Source organism: Quercus lobata, chromosome 11, assembly GCF_001633185.2.
Source record: "Quercus lobata isolate SW786 chromosome 11, ValleyOak3.0 Primary Assembly, whole genome shotgun sequence".
Classification (NCBI taxonomy): Eukaryota; Viridiplantae; Streptophyta; class Magnoliopsida; order Fagales; family Fagaceae; genus Quercus; species Quercus lobata.
Genome location: NC_044914.1, coordinates 44,708,785 through 44,732,095, shown reverse-complemented (window position 1 = coordinate 44,732,095; position 23,311 = coordinate 44,708,785). Strand labels below are relative to the sequence as shown.

General features: G+C 35.6%; 2 protein-coding genes and 1 non-coding gene across 5 annotated transcripts in view; 1 reads left to right on the top strand and 2 right to left on the bottom strand.

Moving 5' to 3' along the window:
- The first annotated feature begins 855 nt into the window (after positions 1–855).
- Positions 856–23,311, top strand: part of LOC115967396 (transcription factor bHLH63-like) — a 26,413-nt gene continuing 3,957 nt past the window's right edge. Inside the window, exons 1-7 of one of the 2 annotated variants that reach the window (XM_031086482.1) lie at positions 858–1,923; positions 2,335–2,571; positions 2,680–2,814; positions 2,908–2,979; positions 3,192–3,398; positions 3,486–3,588; positions 4,247–4,465. In XM_031086482.1, the coding sequence (XP_030942342.1) occupies positions 1,396–1,923; positions 2,335–2,571; positions 2,680–2,814; positions 2,908–2,979; positions 3,192–3,398; positions 3,486–3,588; positions 4,247–4,284 (1,320 nt within the window). In that variant the 5' untranslated portion in view covers positions 858–1,395 and the 3' untranslated portion in view covers positions 4,285–4,465. Of the gene's footprint in view, positions 1,924–2,334; positions 2,572–2,679; positions 2,815–2,907; positions 2,980–3,191; positions 3,399–3,485; positions 3,589–4,246; positions 4,466–23,311 lie in introns of those variants that run through there. The other variant, XM_031086483.1, reaches the window with a different exon arrangement.
- On the bottom strand, positions 7,393–13,474 carry LOC115967397 (universal stress protein PHOS32-like). Of its 2 annotated transcripts, none has more exons than XM_031086485.1 (5): positions 13,068–13,474; positions 12,828–12,907; positions 7,933–8,051; positions 7,779–7,855; positions 7,393–7,692 (listed from the first exon to the last, which is right to left on the bottom strand). In XM_031086485.1, the coding sequence occupies exons 1-5, from the start codon at positions 13,294–13,296 to the stop codon at positions 7,670–7,672; spliced, it is 528 nt and encodes a 175-aa protein (XP_030942345.1). In that variant the 5' UTR covers positions 13,297–13,474; the 3' UTR covers positions 7,393–7,669. The 2 variants fall into 2 exon arrangements, with proteins under 2 accessions (XP_030942345.1, XP_030942344.1); XM_031086484.1 differs by having other exon boundaries at positions 7,393–7,695; positions 13,068–13,471.
- On the bottom strand, positions 22,233–22,322 carry LOC115969660. Its single transcript, XR_004087024.1, has one exon. It is a non-coding gene; the product is annotated as a small nucleolar RNA U30 (small nucleolar RNA).

Below are 23,311 nucleotides of genomic sequence, written 5' to 3'. Positions count from 1 at the left end.
AAAAAAAGGTATATAAACAGCCAAAAACAAAAATGTCCCAAGAGAATTTTCAAATAATATTAAGTGACGTTTATACTTAGGAAGCAAACTAGAATTTTTAAAAGGCTTTTATACATGGCATTAGCTTAAACCACAAATATAATTAATTAATAATGAGTTGAATGATAAGTATGCAAAAATCCTACAACTTATCACATGGCAAGCCATAAATTGCAGAGCTCAAATGGTGGTTCACACTTTTACCATTTACAACTTGACACACGACGAGTTGTGGCAAAAATTGTGAGATTATTCTGTTGCATCCCAGCATTGCTCATCCACGAAACCACGCCACTTGTTAATTGTGTGTGCGTTTAGGTTAGGATTAAAAATTTATATTATTTTACTATTCAGCTTATTTTTTTTACTATTTATAAGCTCTATTGCACTTTTTGACACTATTTATAGGTCTCATTGTATTATTTCAACTAATTTTTACCTTTATCTACAATACTTTCAGTAATAATTTTTTAATTTCAGCAAAATAAACGATATCTAAACACACTTTATGTTTTCCCGTTTCTTAAAAAAAAAAAAAAAAAAGAAAAGAAAGAAAGAGAGAGATCCTTGTAATGAAAGTAATTGGTGCGCAATCCCGCTGACTCCGTTTGAACCTTTTTTTTTTTTTTTTTTTTTTTAATTGGTCTCCGTTTGAACTTTGAACTAAAAGAAAATAAGGTTAATTTTTGTTTGTCACACACACTTTTTATCTTTCGGACAGTCCCACGTGGCGGTCATGTCAGTAGGTCCTACACCCACGGCCTCTCGTTATGGATACATTCGATGGCTCTCTGCCCCATTTGCTAACATTTTCACCTCTCTCTCTCTCTCTCTCTCTCTCTCTCAATAATTCCGGCCAGTTGTTTTCATATTCCGGCCTTCATTGTCAGTCTTCCCCGACCACCTCTTTTTCTTCTTTAATTATAAATATTCACATATACCCCACCTTTTCTCTTCCCACTTTATCCTTATATATACACTGACCAAACCCCAAGTACAACCACATACATACACATACTTAGGCACACTAAGCCCCCACGTATATTGCTCCCAGCAACAAGCATTTACTACCCCCTTTGTGACTCTCATCACAAACCCAAAGGCCTCGTGAGTTTGTGTGTGTGTGTGTGTAAGTGTTAGGCACAACCGCACAAGATAGTGCAAGTTTGCCTAATCTTTCAATAATATAAAGAGTAAAGACTTACTACTTGCAGTAGGGACATATTCATTGTTCACCAAGTGCCACTGAATAATAGTACTACTTTTTGTAGAGAAAAAAAGCCGGTGCCTGCTCTCTCCCTTTTTTCTTTTCTTTTTTCTTTCTTTGTCACTCCGAAAGGGTCTTTGTTGAAGGTCATGAACAGGGGTTATATACAGGAGGAGATGTTGCACTGCACGGACGTGACAGTGCTGGAGAGGCAAAGGGCGAGGATGAAGTGGCATCAAGATCAACAGCAACAGAGTTATTTTGGAGGGACTGAGTTTGGTGGCGGTGGTGGTGGTGGTGGTGGTCTTGTGTTTCAGGGTCACGAGGGTCCTCATCAAGTTCAGAACTTTCAGGGTTTGGTGGGTACTGGTGGTGGTGATTTGGTGCTTGGAGAGGTGGTGAGTCAGTCATTGAAAGTAGTTGACTCAGCTGGCTTGAAAAATAGGTGGGCTGAGTTGGGCAGGCTTGAGTTACCTGACATGGGTTTTGAGTCTTGTGGGTTGGTGAATGGGACCAGTAGTGAGTTTGAGATGACTGCTGGTGCTGTTTCAAGGACTTCAAGTTGCCCACCAAAAGTGGTGGTGGCAGCGGTGGCTGAGCCAAAAGGCAAGGTATCAGTGCCAGTTGGGAAAGAGAGCTCCAAGAAGAGGAAGGCTGATAAAGTGCAAAACAATCAGGTGGGTGTTTTTCATTATCAGGATTTGTGTAAAGTTTTTACCATGGAGACTGTAAAACTATGCCCCCCCCCCCCCCCCAAAAAAAGATACTTTAATTTTTCAATGCTTTCCCTTCTTTTTGGTACTCATTTATTGTCTATTGATTGTGCAATTTTGCATGGTGTTTAATGAACGATTAATTCCTGGTACTTGATTTCTCTTTGTTTTGAATGAATGCCCTGTTCCACTTGTAGAATATATTTTGGAAAGCACAGTTTGAACTACTCTTTTGACATAAAAAGTTTATGACTTTTGAATGACTTACAAATTAGAGGCTTTTTGACCACTTCATAAGGTTAAGATCTTTAAAGAAACACTGTCTGGCAGGTTTTGCTGAATTTGCTGATGAGGATTTCTTTTGGATATGTGTAGGTTGTTGTGGAAGATGAACCCAAAGACAAGAGGAGCAAATTATGTGCAGAGGACGGGGAATCAAAGATCACAGAGCAAACCAGCGCCAAAAACACCACCGCCGACACCAACAATAGAGAAAGTTCTTCTGATACTTCAAAGGAGAATTCAAAAGCTTCCGAGGTTCAGAAGCCGGATTATATTCATGTCCGAGCACGCCGCGGCCAGGCCACAGACAGCCACAGTCTAGCTGAGAGGGTAAGAAAGAATTTGTGGTATTTTCTTTATTTGGGCATTATTGCAGTCATCCAGAATTTTTCTTCAGCAGTTTGTGTAATTTATGTCATGTATGAATGTGTTATGCAGGTGAGGAGGGAAAAGATCAGTGAGAGAATGAAGTATCTGCAGGATTTAGTACCAGGGTGTAACAAGATCACAGGGAAAGCTGGAATGCTCGATGAAATCATCAATTATGTTCAATCTCTTCAACGACAAGTAGAGGTGGCTTACCTGCTAATTTTCTATGTAATTCTTCATCTATTTTGAAATTTCATTGTATTCTGAAATGGGTCTTCTTGTCATTACAATATGCAGTTCCTGTCCATGAAACTAGCTGCTGTAAATCCAAGGCTCGACTTCAACATTGAAGATTTCTTTGGAAAAGAGGTAAGAAAAATATACATATGTGGAGAATATAAGGCATGTGTGTATTAGCCATCCATTTGGCAATTAAAATTGAGTTGCCTGAAGACTCTTGATTGCTAACTCTACAGAAGGTCAATTTTAAGCAAAATTCATGTTCTTTCGTTCCATTGGGAAACCTTGGTGTCCAGCATTTCCTTATGTTGCTCATTCTCTTTTTACTTCAATATCAACAGATGTTTCCTGCTTGCTCAACAAGTTTTCCAACAATTGGAATGTCATCCGAAATGACTAATCCTGCCTACCTTCAGTTTAATCCAGCACAAGTGGTTGCGTGTTGTGGTTTGGAAATGGGGATAAATTCATCTGATATGGCTCTTCGACGATCCATCAGTGCACCTATGTCGATCCCTGAAACATATATTGACACACCCTGCTTCACTGTAATTGCTTCTAAACTTTGTGCTCCAATGCTGTTCTGTGTCAATTAAATTCATCAATTTCTAAAATATATCAAACTTGCCCTGCAGCAACTACCGCCTTCTTCAACTTGGGATGCCGATTTACAAAACCTGCTCAATCTAGAGTTCCATCAAGGAAGATCAACATCCTTTCCTTCCCAACCATTTACAGGTAGATAAAGCTAGCATGTCACACTTTTTGGTTCCATGTTTCCATCAGTTTAAGGTGAAAATGAAGTAAAGTGGATTTTTTGACCAATGATAGAGACCATATGGTACCCCCCCCCCCCCCCCCCCCCCCAAAAAAAACTTTAATGATTTTTTCTAAGAAAGTATGGTATCTTTTTTTCATTGAAATCAAGAAAGTTGATAATAAGGATCTCTGTATCTTTTTCTTCCAAAATGATTAAATCCACAGCTTTTTTTCAGTGACCATAATACACCCACGACCTGTTTTGATAGAAAAAGGAAGCCACCAAAGGTGTGGTGCCTTTGACACTATACCACATAATCGCTATCATCATCAAATAATGGCGAATATGCATGAAAGCAAACACTTGCTAAAAGAGTTGCATAAATTGAAATGGGTCAACTCTCTACTTACTATGAGCTAAGTCCACGAATCACATGAACTTGATGCTTTTTGGTTGTTTTAATCACAGCATCAATTGGTGCTTGATATCATCTTCCACTTTCCATGTCTACAAACTCCATCATATAGCCCATTTTCACCACCCCCCCCCCCCCCCCCCCCCCCCCCCCCCCCATCTGCAAATTAAATGAAACATTTGCAAAATGCTGACACTAAAAGCACTACATTGTTTTTACAGGTTCCATTGAAGCTAGCAATCTAAAGATGGAGATGTGAATCGATGTATCCATCATACAATTTCTTGGATGAGTTTACTCCACGTGCCTCTGATCCAGATTCTTTCTTTTTCTTTTTTCTAGTTGAAGTACATAACGTATATATTTGTATGTATACTTGCCTCATAGTATGAATAAGATCAATATCTATTAACCTCAACAATCTTTATTTGTTTCTTTTCTGTCATAATCTCACCATTATGAGATTAAATTGCGTGAGAGGTACTAAGAAAAGTTGATGGTGATAGATGACAGGACCAAGGGTGGGACAAAGACGGAATAAAGTAATAACACTAAGCTAATCTAGTTTACATCCTTTTAATTTCAAACTGTTTTGCTATTACAGTAAACACTAAAGATAACACCCTTGTTTGAGATAAATAAACCTCTCATTCCAATTTCAAGACAAAACAATACAAAATTAAACAGACCTGCAAGCTGTGATTGGGATGGAAGAACTGCCACAACATATTTGTTAATGTGAAAGGAAAGTGTCTCTGTAATCCAGTGGCACAATTGTCCCTCCATTGGATGAACCTGAGAGACAACTTCAGGCACTCTTGTGAAGGACACACAAGACATGAACCTACTAGTGGACCGACTGGCTTCAATTTTTTGACAGAACAATATGTTGATTGAGACGCTTATAATTATGCAGCAGAATGATGAATAGACTATAATAATTATATCCAGATAGAGAGAGAACAAAAATATCCAATCCTTGCACAACTCATTAGAAAGGTCTCAAAGTCCCTAGGGAACTAGCAGTCTAGCACATTATAATTGAATCACATCATTAACATATCTACTTTTATTTCCAAACTTCTGAGTTTAATGTATGGCAGAACATAAAAGGACTCAAACATCATTGATGTCCTGGCTACAAAGATATATCCCCAATAAAATTTCAATGACATATGGGAATTTATGGCAGTTAGTTTTATATCAAAACTTGATAATGTAATTCTGCTGATTCAGCTATTCTATGGACTTTGGTAATGTAAATCTGCTTGTTTAGCTATTGAGAATGACCCTCATTCATGCAGCAGCTTCTCATTCCCTTTCAGTTACACCATATATATGATGATGAATTCAGCAATGTTAAAGTTATTAACAGCCTATGTCTAAAAATTATTAAAAAAAAAAAAATACATGATCTACAAAAAAGTTGGTTGAAAAGTTTAACAGTACCTAATCCTAACAAGGTTTATTCCAGACAATGATGTTATGCAGCATGAAAATACATCAGTAACTAATTTTTTTGATCACAAAGAAAATGGTAGTCAAGCAGAAAATTTCAGAATCATTTTCAAAGGTTTCCAGCAATTCTCTATCAATTTTCAAAGGTTTCAGGGGTGGAGAGACTTAGTCTTTCTGAAAATCTTTTCTGTTTTTGTACAGATGATCTGTCCTCACACAAATGATCATTCACACCAGGCCAGCAATTCTCTATCAATTTCAAGGAAAACTCAGAAGATTAGCCTATTCTTAAACTTAATCAACAAAATTATGAATGATGAACCTGTACTCCTATGACTTTTCTACATACAAAAAGTTCATATCTTCTCTAACTTATATAGGCATTTTATATCTCCATTTTACTACAAAAGAAACGAGCTTTTCACTTTTCAGTTTTCAGTGTTAGGCTGCAGCAATGATTGGGGGACCACTAAAGGTTTGTACACACCTTCACCGCATCTTCCTGCTATTATAGAGTTAACAAGAACCTCAGCTTTCCTTCATTATCAAGCCAAACGTAACGGTGAAAGGGATGGGCCTGGCCTCATCCTTGGGCAAGATCTTTTTGCTACTCTTTGTCCCTTGAGATGGTGAGAGATGATATTGCTCTTTCCCTTTATTGGGTCCATTTCAGTTTTTTGTGAAACTTTCACTTCTAATCTTTGAGGTTCTCCTCTCCACCTTTCACTCACATGGTGTAGTTCATACGGAATAAGAAGGCTAAAAAGACAGATTTTATTGGCAGCGTGCAAATGTTCATGCCACTCGTAAAGACTTGTTAGGCACAATTGAGCCCTCAAGTTTGTGTCTTCTTCTAGTAGGAGAATCCTAACAATAATTAATGGAACCTAAGACAAATCTTTCTGTGGTTCAGAAAACAGAAGGGAAAGATAAGAATATTGAGTAGAACTTACCAGTAGTACAGGTAATTTTTTCAATGGTATATTGGGTGGGAGAATAATTCTGTAGTCATTGTGGTAAGGGCAACCCAAAATAGATTTTGTTCCCAGCAAAAGTACCCAGGTCCTACCAAGCCTAAGTACAAGGACTTGTGCTTGGTCCTAGAGATTATTGTCATGCATTGGCCAAGCTCTACTCGAGATAATGTTTGGATGGTACCATAAAAATCTACATACGCAAATGACTTAATTGGTAAAAACAATTAATATTAGGAGATAGGCCAATTATCAAGAGCAGGGCTTGGCCCAAGGGTTAAAGTGGAAAGAATTTTTTAGTTTCAGATATCACAGGCTAAGTATATCATTCTTTTGCATAGTCACACATACCAAGTGGCTGTATATAAGAACATGGAACTGACATATTTTATGGGAAACTAACATGGAAACCAACATGGGCTAAGATCGGAACATACATGATTCCTAAATTCCCGCATCCCAAAGTCCAAGTACAATGATGGAAATGCACGCTAATGGAAGGGGGATGATCAAGTGCCAGTATGTGCTAAATTGGTATGGATAACTGTTAGTAGCAGAATCTACTGAAATCATTGTGATCCATCAATTGAGATGAGGGGACGAGACGATGGGGACAACACAAGCAACACACATGGACAAAATTTATAACTAAAAGACTTGGATTACATGGATAGCCAGATAATGGAAAAAGAGAAAGAAAATAGGTACAAAGCATTTTTGAATTAGAATATTTTGTTAGGTCTATACTTTATACAATAAGTTAGCTCAAAGAGCATTATGTTTTATCTGGGTGGGCATATCGCATATGCATTGGTCTATGTGAGAGAAAAAAGAAGTGAAAACTCTAATGATCATATATCTTCATGCTTGAGAACTTTGGGATGACTTGGATCCTACAAATTTGCTACGCTGTGTACCACATCCATCCCCCCAAATTGCATCCAGACATCAACAGCTAGTTCCATTAAATAAGTTGATACAATATACAAGCAAGCTATGCAGTGTACCACATCCATTACCCCCAAATTGCTATATATAGTGTTCATTCACATCACATAAAATCATAAAATATCTTCCACATACACACCAAAAACAAATATATAAATACAAATAAAACAAAACAAAATAAAACCCAGCAAGTATCTACGTCCAAGCAAGCTATTCTTAGTAGCCCAACATTCAGCACTAACAGCTTACTATATGCCCATTTCACTAGGTCAATGATTCGCCTCCAGCTGCTGCCAATCCAAGATATGAAATCCTTGAGACTGAATACTCATTAATAGGAAATTTATAGGATTTTATTGGTGAGAAATAATACCTTTTCCAGGAACAATTATGACAGGTGCTGATTTACAGTTATGGAAGCAGTACTCGCTCACACTACCCTGCAGCACACTGAAGGTCCAACAACAATGAGAGAGAGAGAGAGAGAGAGAGGGAGAAAAGGAGGGAGGGAGGGAGGGAGGATGAACCTTTGAATAATGCCTCTGCCTCTGGTACCCATGACCACAGCTGCAGGCTTCAATTTTTCAGCTTCCTTGCATATTGCCTTACCAGTATCCCCTTCCACGATCCGAGCCTTAGTCCTTACCTATTCCATCAAAACCATTTATAAATGACAATAAAAGAACTCAAAGTAGCAACACTTCACTATATCAATTTTTTTAGTTGTGGCAAATTTATGTATAAAACTAGTTTAAGCTAAATTGGTATTATCTTATATTCAGTTGGCTACAGCATATCCCAATAGGTCAAGCTTAGTAATAACTAAAGTTAAGGGGAGTACATGATTGATTGAAAGAATGCTCAAGCAACAAAGAAAATGCTAGGGATGCAAGAGTCTGCCTTTTCTCACGTAAGCATAAATTAGATTCAAACTGAACCACAGAGGCAATTGGATGCAGCTTATCAATGTAGAAATTTATTTTTGGCTGTTTCAATACAAGTTGGAGTCATGCATTGAGGGTTTTAATTGCAAGAGAAAATCCATTCATGTGAACTACTTGTTTGAAGATGAGAAGCAAAGAATGCATGAAGCAATGACATTTTAGCTTGACTCCATGAATCACACTTCAGATGTAAGTGTCATCACATATCAGATTGGGAGAGTGGAGATAAGTGCAATTTAAATTAGACAAAGAATACAGGAGATGAAGGCATTTAGCGACAAATTTAAACTTTCAAGATGACTATAATTTCAAGCTGAATCTCCATGCAATAAGAAGCTTAAGCCAATATAAAAATTCTGAACTTAATTCCCGCCTCCAACCCCCCCCTCTCTCTCTCTCTCTCTCTCTCTCTCTCTCTCACATATTTGGCCCATACTCCACCTTAATAAGTGAGATCCAACACGTGGGGTTTTTAAATTTTTAAATGGGAGGAAGGGTGGAAAACATGATTTGATTCACAGCCACCTACTTTGATACCATGATAAATTACTTATTGTCACAAAAAGCTTAAGTTGATAGGAAATGGAGAATGTAATCATTTAACCATCATTCTAACAAGTGTAGTGAAGAGAATCTAAGTTTTAACATTCAAACAAGTTCTAGATTCTACATCAGAAAATTAACACACTGGAACACTTCAATTTGTAAGTTGTAACTATAGACTATAAACTTTAGCAATGAGTAGCTTGCATTGGGTGTCCCAAACTATTGCAAAAGAGACCAAAAGGGCACATTAGTTGAACCAACAGAACAAGTTTGATGATGCAGGACCTTAATCATACAAAACAAAATCAACCTCAGTTGAGTAAGAAAGATAGCAAGAGGATAGCATCAAAAAATAGAAAGGGGGGGGGGGGGGGGGGGACAGAGACAGGCTGCTGATTAATAATGGTTTAAAAATCTATGAACATATGGCTTAATCTAGGGGACAATAACACTGCATATTTTCACAGCATTGTCAAGAGGTAAGCCTTTTTAAAAATTTCAAATTTAAAATAAATAAATAAATAACTCAATTATATTAATGACCAAAAAATACAGAAGTATACAAGGAGAATATCATGGGAACAATACATCAACTTCTCAAATTACAATGCTCAAACAAAACTAAAAGAGAAGAACAAGAAACGATTGTAATGCTATAGTCCAATCAAGCAAAGATGAGCAAGGAAACAGTGTCACTGAAATTAATCAAATAAATATGTGGCAGTCCAATTCCAACAAATAATGTCACAATTCAAGCTTCCATCTTGGAGATTAGGATAAAACCAGAATATCGGATTTGCTTCCTATACAGATATCTAGAGAGCAAGCAAGTATGATGCAAAGGGAGCTCTCTTCTGAAGAGATCCAGAAGGCTCTTTCCATTAATAGAGACAAAGGTCCTGGCTCAGATAAATTCACAGCATATTTTTTCAAAAAAATCAAGATCTTTAGTAGAAAATGAGATGATTCTTTCTAGTAACTCCCTTTTTAATTCAAAAAAGCTACTTGGAGCAGTAAATGCCACTATTCTTACATTGGTTCCTAAAGTTTCTAGCCTTTCTTCTATGGGTGAATTTAGGCCAATCTTGTAGTAACATCATTTATAAGTGCATTAATAAAATCCTTACAAACAGACTCGAGCCTTGCTGAGTCAAATTATCAGCCACGACCAGACAGCATTTATTGCAGGTAGAACACATCAGAAAATATATTTTATAGCATAGGTAGTTAAGAACTGGTGAAAAGTTACCACAGAAACAAAGAGACCTCAAAGGTGCACAATCAAAGTTGACTTAGTGAAGGCTTATGACTCTGTGGAATGGGAATTTATCCAGTTCTTGGCTTTCCAAGTTTATATATTGATCAGGTTAGAGAGTGCACAACTACTACAAAATTCTCTGTGGCTTTAAATGGTAATTTGGTTGGTTATTTTGGTGGTAAGAAAGGGAAGAGGCAAGGTGACTATTTGTTTGTTTATCTTTTTGTCATTGCTATAGAGGTGTTTTCCCAGTTGACGTAAAACCTGTCCAGGAATCCAGAACTTTCAGATTCCATTCTCAATAAGTTGCAGCTAACTCATTTGAGCAGGGGCAGAGCTATGGCTAAGCTCAGGAGGGCCATGGCCCCTCCAAAATTTTAAAAAACTCATTTATTTTATGTATAGTTATTAAAAATTTTAAATATTTAGCTACAAAAATTAAAGTTGGCTCCCCCAAATATTTAAGTTAGTCCAATGATACTCTTAAAAAACAATAGAATTTGTTAATTGGCCTTAGTAGTTATACAGACAAGGTGTTTTTTGTTTCTCAAATTCATTTTTTGTATACATTTAATAAGACTAGACAACTTTTGTATACTTATTGGAGTTTAAAAGATGATAAACTCCCCTAAAAATATTATCTAGCAAATATACATATGTCAAAGTTGATAGTTCTGTATACAATATATTTATTAATTATGACCAACTCTAGTATCAAAATATTAAGGTTTATATATGTGCATGTGTGTGATGGTTTACCTTGACTCCCCCCTCCAAACAAAAAATCCTAGCTCCACCCTTGCATTTGAGGCTTGCTGATGATCCAAAGTTTTTACAGCTTGTTAAGATGGTCAAATTGAGTTTAAAATATTGTCAGAATTGACTGCAAACACCAAGAAGAGTGAAGTATTTTGTTCTAATGTGGATTCTTAACTGAAACATCGGATTCTGAGCTTACTTAAGTTTGAGCAAGGGCAAGCTTCCAGTTAGATATTTGGGGGTTCCTTTAATCTCTAGTAAACTTAGTTTGCAGGAATGTTAGCCCTTCGTTGACAAGATATTTGCAGGAATCTGCTCCTGCTCCTGGACCACCAAGAAACTGTCCTTTGCTGGCAGAGTTCAGCCATTGAGTTTTGTTCTGTAAAACATTCTAGTCTTTTGGGCTAGTGTGTTAATTCTTCTTAAGAGAGTCATAAAAGTGATTGCACATAAGTTCAACAGTTTCCTCTGGAATGGAAATGACACTATCACTAAGGTAGCTTGGGCTCAAGTTTGCCCACCAAAATTGAAGGTGGTGTTGGGTTGAAGAGAGTTGAAGAATGGAATAAAGCTGCAATTATGAAGCATATTTGGAATTTGGATCTTTATCAGTGGCATAAGTGAAAGAGAGCTTGTTAAAGTGGAGGATTTTATGGATGGCTAAAATCCCCAAAATTGCTCTTGGGGTTGGAGGAAAGTTATTAAAATGAAACCAGGCAGTTTTTTAAGTTGGAAATTGGGGACGGTTTCTCTTGGTTCTTTTGTAGGATTGGTGGCACCCTGATGGGATTTTATTTACCCTAGGAAGCACGGGTACGGGTATGACATGGCAACACATCAATTTTTGAAAAATTAGCCCTTTCCTAGGAAGCACAGTTACAGGTGCAACATGGGTGTCACACCCCAAATGAAGTGTCTGTGCTTCCTAGTATTTACCAAATATGGTCCTAGGATTGCATAAGATGCAACAAGCAACATTGAGGACAAAGTTTTAGAGTACTGAAAAAAAAGAGTGGTGCTGGGGTCAGGCTCAATATGATGCATTTGTGGCTGTTCAGTACAAGCTCGCTCTTGTGGAAGTCAAAGATCAGGATAAACCATTGCGGATGCCATCTAAATTTGGTATTTTCAAAACTTCAAAGACTTGGAATACTATTACAATGAGAAGTGCTGAGGCCAAGTGGGCTAAACTGGCCTGATTTTGGCTATTTCTAGACATGCTTCCTTGCTTTGGTTAGCAGTGTTAAATTGGCTCTCTACTAAGGAAAATTTGTGCAATGGGCTTTAAAGGGGACAGGGTATGTGTTTTATGCAGAAGATGCTTGGAAGACTAGACGTCACTTGTTCTTTGAATGCTCATTCACCAATAGAGTATGGACATTGGCCATGCAGTTTTGTTTGAATTTCAACCCTCCAACTGATTGAGAAAGATTGGTGGAATGGGGTATTAAGAACTGGAGATGGAAGAGCTTGAGTGCAGTAATTAGCAGGTTAACACGGGGATCCACAATATACCACCTTTGGTTACAAAGAAATAGAATCATCCATGGTGGACAGGTTAACACTGAAGAAGGCTTTGTTCAGATTATCATATTGAAAGCTAAAGCTTGTGTGATTACAAGACTGAGTGTCAAGAACTCTTTTCTTGATAGAGTGTTGTTCTGTGCTTGGGGAATCCCTCCTTAATCTGTTTTGCATAAAAAGGCTGCTTAGTTTACAGCCTTTGCTTGAGGAGTAATTTGTGCTGGTACTTGTAAGTTGTGTCAAAATGTGTAAACCTTTGGGATTAAGTGTCTTTGTGACAGATGTTCTCTCCTTGATTTGTTTCAATAAAAATTTCTGCTCGCTTATCAAAAAATAAAGTAAATGCAGAAGGAACAAGAAAAAACCAAATGAAAGAAGATGAAATACTTACCATGGCAACCCGAAAAGCCTCAATCGCAAGCTTCTCCATAAGCCGCTCGCTCATCTCATACACTACCTCGTTCTTGACACCTAAACAAACACCAAACCAAACCAAACAAAACCCAGAAATATTAACACCCAACAATTACAATTCCAAAACTAAAACCACAAAAAGAGATTAACTTTCAAGGTTTTCATTTTCAGAAAGAAACAGTTAAAACTATGAAAAAGATTGTGAAATTGAAATAACTTGAAACGGCATGGATGAGATGGACAGTGTCGTCAGTTCTGCAGAGATGAGCGAGGACCCAATCAAAGGCGAATTTGCTCTTGGGTCCATGATCCACGGCTACAAGTATGTCACGGCCTCCCCTTCTCTCTCCTGATTCTTTCCTATGCTCTGACTGTGATGCCAAAGTTGGGACCTTCACGTCTCTCCAGCTATACTCTTCCACCACATCTTCCCTCACAGTCTCCATTGTCAAATAAAAAACTCTCTCAAGTTCTGGTTTCAGAATTCGGGTTGCTTCTTTGTTGTTTTTGCTTTTTGCTTTTTAGCTTTTTGTTTGGTTCAAAATGATGTCTGAGTGTGTAACAGTTCTGTTTTGTTTTTGTGTTTGTGTTTTGTGACATGTGTAGCAGCCGCCAAAGAATTTGCGCGTTGAAAACTTGGAATTGTTTACGTGTTCGGACATGTGTCTATTTAAAGGAAGAAAGGCCAAACTTTTCCAAACAGAAAATTCTAAGTTCTACAATCTTATCTTTCTATCAAAAATGAGAAATGCATGGCCGACGTTATCGCAAATTTTAAGGCCGTTTGGTAGTGTTTTAACATTTTTTTACTTATATGTATTTCAAAAAAATACAAATATCGTTATTTAAAAAACATTACTAAACAGACCTAAGTGATAAGCTGTTATTGGCTGGTATTGTAAATAAAAAATATAATTTTAATAGAGGTTTCATTTAAGTGTCTTTTGGATCTGTGATTTGTTTACTTTTCCAAACAGAAAATTCTAAGTTCTACAATCTTATCTTTCTAAAAAAAAAAAAGAAAGAAATGCATGGCTGACAACGTTATCGTAACAAATTTTAAATGATAAATTGTTACAGGCCGATATTGTGGGTTAAAAAAAAAAAAAATTAATAGTGGTTTTTTATTTAAAATTAATAATAATTTTCCACTTAAAATTTATTATGAAAATAATATAAAAAATGGTGGATGTAGTATTTTTTTTTATTAAAAATAATGGTCAGTTTTTAAAATTGAAAATGACAAAACCTTTGGGCTGAGCACGATTTAGGTTGGGTTCAAACCTGACCCACACCCCAATTAGATAGAATTGACACAAAATCTCTCTTACTCAAAACCTGCAATAATATCAATAAGTTTAAACTAATTATAGGCTAAATATAATATTGATCATGTCACAAATCTATTTATATAATGTACCACCAATATACAACTTGCAATAATATCAAAAAGTCTAAACTAATTATAGCTAAATCTATTTCATCGTCTCACGTCATGCTCTATCAAATCCCTCCCCAAAGATTGCTTCTTTGGTGTTGTCGTAAACTAAAAGGTAGAGTTTAATGTAGATAGGGTTTTTTTTTTTTTTTTTTTTCTTTTTTTTGGAGAAACTGCATTATAGATAGTTAATCTATACAGTTTTGTAGCAGAGCTCTCGTGATATAGAAATTTAATTATAAAACTCTTTAATGTTTTGATTTTTTTTTTTTTTTTACTTTTGTGGGGCGCAAATGATTTATGGGCCAGGCCCCTCTACCCAGGGAGAGTCCAAAGGCCCAGGCCGAGGAGGATTATGGCCCAAGTTCAACGAAATAGCCTTTGGGTACCGCCGAGGGTAGTTCAGTCCTCGCAGACCCACAGTACCTCCAAAGGGAAGGGTAAAAACGGTATAGGACTGGAACATGGAAGAAAGATCTAAAATATCCAGGGAAAGCTGCTGTTTTGCCATTTAATGTTGAACCGAGAGCCGCATTCTTTGGCTTAAACACCATCCCTAACGACTTTGAGTATGGACTGATGGGACAAGTATCAATCTTTGGAAAGTTTAACCCTACGCGTGGACGAAGGACAGTGGGACGCGAGCTAGTATAAAGGAGAGTAAGTAATCTATAGAGGGGTTGGGAAAATGGCCAGAAACCAGAGCCTCCCAGCCCACCTCCAGGAGAAAGACTCCAGGGGTGTAGGAAAGCTTAAGTTCATACGAACACCGCGAAAAACCCACCGCCTATCGAACAAGGCCTAACCTTTCAAACCCATGCTCTACAAATGATATTGTTAGGGGCCTTTTCACGTGCGAACCCGATACTGTTACGGTCCGTCACGAATCGCGTCCTTACAACTTTTAAGTGTTTAACAAATTACAATAAATATTATATTAAAGTTATTAATTTATAAGACATAAACCGTGAATTATAGAATTTTTTTGTTAAAGTTCTAAATTTCTTAATGGAACCCATGAAACTTAAAAAAAAAAAAAAAAAAAAAAAAAAAAAAAAAAAAAAGGGGGTTGTAGGACATTTCATTTTCATTTTTTATCTAAAAACAGCTTTAGAACCCTTTAAGATCTTACATGGTTGTGTACTAGAAAGACTAATCTAGACATTTTTACATGAATTAAGGAGTAATACTACAGTCACAAATTATTTTACAATATTTTTACAAACTGTAGTTATGACCAATTTCTTACTAGTTCTCATTTAGGCCCACTAATAACATCATTTTTTTTTATTTACTAATAATCACTCACCATCTTAACAGTTTATCTAAACATTTCATTTTCATTTTAATCTAAAAATAGCTTTAGAACCCTTTAAGGTCTTACATGGTTGTGCACTAAAAAGTCTAATATAGACATTTCTACAAGAAGTAAGGAGTAATAGTCACAAAGTATTTTAAAACATTTTTACAAACTGTTGTTGTAGTCAATTTTTTACTAATTTTTATTTAAACCTACTAATAACATCATTTTTTTTACCAATAATCATCCTCCACCTTAATAATTTGTTGAAAATTTTAAATTATCAATACTGTCGGCTCAAGCAAGAAAGTTGTTGGGTTAGGTAAATTACACACTTTCTCTTTGCTTCCAAAGAGTACCCACCAGGTGTCAATGGATGAGTTTATTTTCATCCTTTAATTTAAAAGGAATGTACAATTTTTTAAATTTTTTTTTTTTTCCTTAGGTACCGCCGTATTTTTTACTTTATTCACCAAAGGGGTAGATTGGGATTGGAAATTGAAAGCAGTTGCAATGATTATTTGTGGAAAAGGTCTAAATACAATGCATTTTGGTGCCAAGGTACGATAGGATGGCCCTTAAAGTCCCCAAAATCAGAGGCTGGTTAGGTTTAAAAGGACAAGACCAAAATAAAGCTATTGCAATTGAGCACATTTGAAATTCTTTTCACTTATTAAGTTTTTTTCTGTTTGGTCTATTCCATCAAAAAAAACTTGTAGAGAAGAAGATTTAAAACTGAGATTTTGCTTGACCTTGGATCAAGCATCCTATTGGTAACAGTGAGAGTATGACAATTGGCTTCCTGAAAGTCCTCTGTTTCATATTAGGCTTTAAGTTAATTTAATATGCTACTTCTACTAGTACCATGGTCCATGGATACTAAGGGTTGTTTGGGTAAAAAAAAAAATGCTCACTCATCACTCATTACTGAAATAACATCACTTATCTCTCTATAACTCATCACTTATCATTGAAAATTCCCCAACTTCCTTTGAGGACATGTTTGGCACTCGCTTCCAACTTCTGATAACTCAAAAACTTTATCTTTTTGTGGAATCCACTGCTTGAGCACCTTGTTCGGCTCACGATTAGCCTACCTACGTATACATTCAAGACAAACAAATTTCACCTCTTTTTTCCCTTTAGCCCACATCTTCTCCCAAAACACTTGATGAACCCAGCCTGAACACCATGTCAGGTTCACGGTTAGCCTACCCGCATATACTTTCAAGGCAAACCAATTTCACCTCTTTTTTCTCTTCAACCCACATCTTCTCCCAAAACACTCGATGAACCCAGCCAAGGAAATCCATCAAAACCCCACCCGCCCCCTCCTCATCCTATTTACCCCAAAAGCCAAAACCTAATTTTACCAAAACCCAGTTCATCACTCCCTTGTACTGAAAATTTCAGAAAATGTCTGAAACCTAACTGTACTGATGCCACCAATGCAACTCCAGATTTGTTCCTCCCTCCTCATCATTGAAATCTAACCCACAAACAACTGCTTCGATGCTTGAACCTGTCGTTGTTCATTGTATCCCAGTCCAATCCTTACTCCCTTCGAGTTTCGATCACCATTGTTCCAACTTGGGTATGTCTTTTTTTTTTTGGTCTTTGACATCGTAGATGTTATTGTCTCGATAGGTGGTACATGTGGCTCTGTTCATACAATTGGATCTCTGTAGGAGGTTTACGGGTTCTGTGTCACCGTCATCCTTCTCCGATCTGAGATGGGGCCGCTGCAGGTTGGATCAGATCAGATGCATTGCTGGATGTGGCTAGGTTAAGGGGTTTACTCTGAAAGATGGGGCTGTGATGAGGAAAAGAAGAAAGATAGGATATGCTGGGTTGTGCAGATGGGTTTGGTCTGGCATGAAAGAGAGTTGTTGGGAGTAAAAGCTAAACACTAAAAAAGAGAAGAAAGAAAGAAAAGAAGAAAGAGAGTAGTAGGCATGAAGAGAAGAAGAAACAGAGAGGCAGATGTGAAGAGAAGAAGAAAGAAAGGAAAAAAAAAGCTGGTGATTAGACAAGACACTAAACAATGGGCCCCATTCGTTGCTAAAAATTACAGAAAATGCCATCTCACTCTATTCTCTGCTTTCAGAAACTCCTAAATTGTATTTTCAATTTTGGTATCTCATCACTAAAAAACTAGAGAATTGAGTAATGGAAACATCATTAAGTAAGCAAAGCCAAACAAGCACCTTGTGGTGGGGTCCATGGTATTTTGGGTTATGGGTGATGAAAACCCAGTGATGGGTGATGGAAAACTTGAAATCCAAACAACCCCTAAAAGTTTTGGGTTTTATTCAATATGGTCATTCAGACTGGACCTGCCAAATCTGATAAGATGGAAGTTGATTCATGAAGACTGTCATAAATTACTTTGATTTAGGAGGATTCTATCAACTGACTACTTACAAAGTTGGGTAAATTCACATATTATTTTCTTTTGAATAAGCTTAAAGTTAAGCTTGAGAAGGTGGAAATGTTTGGCTAGGTTGGTGAGCTTAAATTTATCTTCTCTAATAAGTTGTCAAAGATAGGTTACCAACTAATTAAAGACTTAGGATCTGTTTGGATATAACTTATTTTACTGAAAATTGAAAACACTGTAGCAAAATAATTTTTAAATGTGTGAATAGTGCTGTGTGACCCATTTTTAATGAAAAAGTTGTTGAAAAGTGAAGTTTATGGGTCTCATGAACAGTGCACGGGACCTATTGATGTGCACTGTACACTGAAGAAAAGTCAACAATTGCAGTTAAAAAAAAGAAAAAGAAAAAAGAGAAAACGTGCAAATTGAAAACACAGACATGAATAAGCTAAATCCAAACCGGGCTTTAATAACATGTCAAAGAACCCCCCATTCCCTATTACACAACTTATTTTCGAAACCAAATATACCAACAAATGCAAGCTCATTCAAATACATTCTAACCCTTTTTGCGAACAAGGGTAAGCAGCTCATGCAATGTAGGAGATTTTGATTTTTGGTTTGGAAGTATAAATTTAGCATTTTTCTATTTTGTATTGTCTAATCCAAATGCTTGAGGGGCTTAGAAACTATTTTTCCAAAATACAAAAATTAAAAAGGGCTAATTACAACTTACCCACCTATGATTTGGCCAAAATTTAAGTTGCTTACTTGTGATTTGAAATTTGGCACTTTACTCACCTGATGTTATTTCAATTAGAGTTCTGTTACCCACCTCAGTTAAAAATGGGGCTAAGTATGTATTTTTACTCTATTTTATGTCTCTCTCCTCTCAAAAATTATTAAAAAAAAAAAAAAAAAAAAACATAAAAGGATAAGAGAAAACAAGATAAAAAGTGAGGGTTTTGTAAAAATTATAAACAAACATTACCACCACCATAGAAACTTCTGTCAAGAATCATATCCATGAAAAACAAATTCCTTCATCCATTTCTAAGCAACCAACGAAGCTATAGCATCTAAAGCTTAAATTGTAATTCTCTTTTGCTTTCTCCTAATCGTAAACGCTGTAGAGTTTGGATTAGAGCTAGATGGGTGCAAGATAGCATGGTGCGAAGATGATGGCCCAACCATCTAGTTCCCACTTTGGCTAAAGGACCAATAGCAAGAACACTGTGGATACCCTAAGTTTGAGCTATCTGGCACCGAGGACAACTATACCATGCTCGAGCTGCCATATTCAGGGAAGTTTTATGTAAATAGTATCAATTACATAAGGCAATAGATTGATTGTATGATCCAGATGGTTGTAGGGGTGGCGCCATCTTAAGGCCAGGGTGGTCCCATGACCACCCTGACCTAAAAATAAAAAATAAAAAAAATTATACATATTAATTTAAAATTTTATATTTATCTACCTTTAAAAAAAAAAAAAAATTGGGAACACCTTGAATTTTTTTATGCCAATAAAATTAAATTTTGGTCCATAATTTGAGCAACTTAACAATATATTAGGATCTTTCAAAAAAAAAAAGAATCACATGCTTTTATATTTTTTTAAGCCTATATTACAAATTTACTTTTAGTTTTTGTTTTACCTGACATACTGTCATTGTGCGACTACTTTTCCTCAAAAACATTATAATATATATTATACAATTAATTGATCAAAGTCATGTAAATTTAACTTTTTTCATTATACAACTACTTTTCTTTTTTCTTTTTCCTATAATTTTGATTAGAAAAAAAAAATATTAGTTTTAGTTAATTAAGTGAATAAACTTAAAAAGTTACTTAATTTTTATATAACATAAATTAATTCATTATATATATATAATAAACTTTTTATTTTTATGATTATAATTAAACATGTGATTGTCCATTCTAAGGAAATTTGATTAAATTTACACAAAAAATGTCACTAAATATTATGTTTTTACATTTTGCCATCATATTATTAGTAATAAACTTATTATATTTTTATTTATATAATTTAAAATTTTATTATTTATATTATTTATGACGTCACCGATTCGACCATTGATTGAATCTTGATCCGACCAAAAAACTAGTAACCAGTCCCTTTTTTGATTCTTTCATCGTATTGGTTTATAAAACCAAAAAAAAAAAAAAAAAAAAAACTTGAATGGAAATCTTGGGAAAAAAAAATTATAATAAAACCACCAAATGGCAATAGAAAACCTAGTACAAGATCAATCTCATCTCAGACTAAGACTATCACTACTCCAATACCAACACAATTACATTTTTAACTCGACAAATATTAAAAAAAAAAAAAAAAAATCCTCACTTCCTCAGTGTCTTGCAGATTCACAAGTTATTAAATAATTTAAACTAAAACTAAATCAAACTTAAAGGCTAAAAGGAAATAAGAAACTCATTTACTCTTTCCAGCCATCACTATCCATCCCTGTTCAGCAACACTAACAACAACCACAACTGAACTCCATAAGTTTTATGTTATAAAACTTTATGTATTTGCGTATTTTTTTTACTGTTGTTGTTGTTGTCAATATATAAAATTTTCTTTTTATTAAATTGTGTAATTTATGTTTGTTAAGGAACATCTTGGAAAAAATTCCTAGAACTGCTATTGGACGGTTGCATTGATCCAAGACTGCTTCGAATCCTCGATTTAACCTCATCTCCTTTTGAGTACAACATGTATAACTACACCTTCTTCAATTATCCAACTCACATAGATTCAACTTGGAATGATTTTATACGTATCCAAGCTTGCTTAAGCAGTACCCATCATTACCAAATCGTATCTTTAATGTCTAATGAAGATGCTATCTCTGTGTCTCAATCTTTTGGTTTGATTTAAGCTTTAGATGCTATGGTTTCGTTGGTTGCTTAGAAATGGATGAAGGAATTTGTTTTTGTTGGAGATGATTCTTGATAGAAGCTTCTATGCTGGTGGTAATGTTTGTTCATAATTTTTACAAAACCCTCACTTTTTGATTTTGTTTTCTCTTATTCTTTTATGTTTTGAGATAAGAGGGACATAAAAGAGAGTAAAAATACATATTTAGTCTCATTTTTAATAGAGGTGAGTAACGGAAACCTAACTGAGCTAATCTCAAGTGAGTAAAGTGCCAAATTTCAAATCACAAGTTGACAACTTAAATTTCGATCAAACTACAAGTGCATAAGTTGTAATTAGCCCAATTAAAAATATATTGTAAAACATGAGCATATTAACTTTTAAGTTTTTGAATGAATTTTAGTTCTAATATATGAAAGTGCAAGTAAAAATTGATTGTAGGAATGGGTCTTTATTTTTTTAGCTAAATTTGGGAATGGGTCATGATTCTTGTTTAGGACTCCTGGGTATAATGTACAAATCCATTCGGAGATCCATATATTAATCTAAATCCAAAAACTGAAAAATTCAAAGAAAATTAAAGCCAAGGTTAATCCTATAGCATAAACCAAATCCTATTGAAATGCCACATTAAGTAATTTCTTAGCTTAAACATTGTGTTTATTTTTTAAGCTTCATCCATAACCAATTAACCCAAAGCGAAAATTACAAAGTGAACACATTTCTCAAGTGGGTTTTAATTTTTTATAACACAACACATCGTACGTATTTAAATTTTTGTTCAAAAAAGAAAGCAAAATCCTAGAAGATAAATTGTAAAACTAAGACCTGAGTATTTTAACTTTTTAAGTTGTTAAATTGGAGTTCAAATATATGGACCCTCAAGAAAAATTTGATTTTGGGTATTGGTCTCCCTTTTTTCTTTTCTTTTTTTCTGGATTTGTTAATGGGTCATGATTCTTGTTTAAGACTCTGGTCTCTGGGTCCGGTTATAGTGTGAGAATCCATTCGGAGATCAATAGATTACTCATTTACTCTGAATCCAAAACTTGAAAAATTCGAAGAAAATATAAGGCCTAGGTTAATCCTATAGCTTAAACCAACCATAGATCCAGTTTAAATGCCACCCTTAGATAATTTCTTAGCTTAAAGATTGTGTTTATTTCTTGAGCTTCATCCATAACCCATTAAACCCATAAGCTAAAATTAAAAAGTGAACACATTTCTCAAGTGGGGTTTTTTTTTTTTTTTTTTCATAACAACACACAGACAAATCCACAAAAGCCCCAACTCACAATTTTCAAACATAATTAATTTTAAAAATAAAAATAAAAAAGAAAAAGAAAAAGAGAAGGTGCTCAGAATATTATGAATGGATGAGTGAAATATCCTCATGTTAATATATCAGATTAACGAGATTTTATATATAAACTCATCATCATCGCACCTTCTCCTTCATAGTACAAACCAAAAAATGAGACATTAAAAGACCAATCAACAAAAGCAGCTGTGTCTGTGTGTGAACGTTAGAGACACAGAGAGAAACAGAGAGAGACCTACAATCGTTAAACAAGAAGACAGTGTTTTAAGGATTAGGGTTTGCTCTCATTTTTATAGCCAATATGATCCTACAGAATTACAGAAATAGCCTCGCGAAGGTCTGGACCCAGACCACAACAAAAGCCCATTCTTGAAGACCCATTTTATTAGATATCATGATAAAGAGTAATAAGACCCAATAATCCATTGGTAGGCCCAACAATTGGATTTAGAAGAATGAGAGTGTGGCCCAAAATTTGATAGGTTTCCAATTGAAGGAAAAAAGAAAAAAAGAAAAAAAAGAGAAGCAAATAAAAATAATGAGTATCACCCTTAAAATTTTTATGTGAGTAATGAGTATTAGTTTAATAATTTTTCTTTTTAAGATTATCAGTTTAATCGATTAACCTTTGGACGATTCTAGAAAATAAAATAAAAATAAAAACCTTTGGACATATATATATATATATTTCTTTTTTGATGTGGGGCCCAGCAATTCGTGGACCAGGCCCATTTGCCCTTAGAAAGTCCGAGGGCCCAATCCGAGGAGAACTGTGGCCCAAGCTCCATGACGCAGAGCACGGACCAATTTTTGGGAGGCAGCCGAGGACAGTCTAGTCCTCGGCAGGCCCATAATCCGCTCAGAATAAAGGGATAAATTCGTAAGGAAATCCAAAATACCTTGGGGCGATTACCCTAAATACCCTTCTGGATAAGGCCCAATGCCTGATTGAACCGTACTCTACAGCTTTATCAAGTCATCCCCAACAATTCCGGGATTAGACTGATGGGACCAATGTCAGTATTTGTAAAGACTGACCCTACACGTGGACGAAGGACATCGAACGCACACTAGTATAAAAGGAGAAGTAAGTGAATCTAGCGTGGGGGGGGGG

Coding starts and splice junctions, on each gene's coding strand:
- LOC115967397 (XM_031086484.1), bottom strand. CDS start 13,296: ATGGAGACTGTGAGGGAAGATGTGGTGGAAGAGTATAGCTGGAGAGAC. Junction 12,908..13,067: donor TCTCATCCATGCCGTTTCAA/GTTATTTCAATT, acceptor GTGTTTGTTTAG/GTGTCAAGAACGAGGTAGTG. Junction 7,696..7,778: donor CATAATTGTTCCTGGAAAAG/GTATTATTTCTC, acceptor TTGGATTGGCAG/CAGCTGGAGGCGAATCATTG.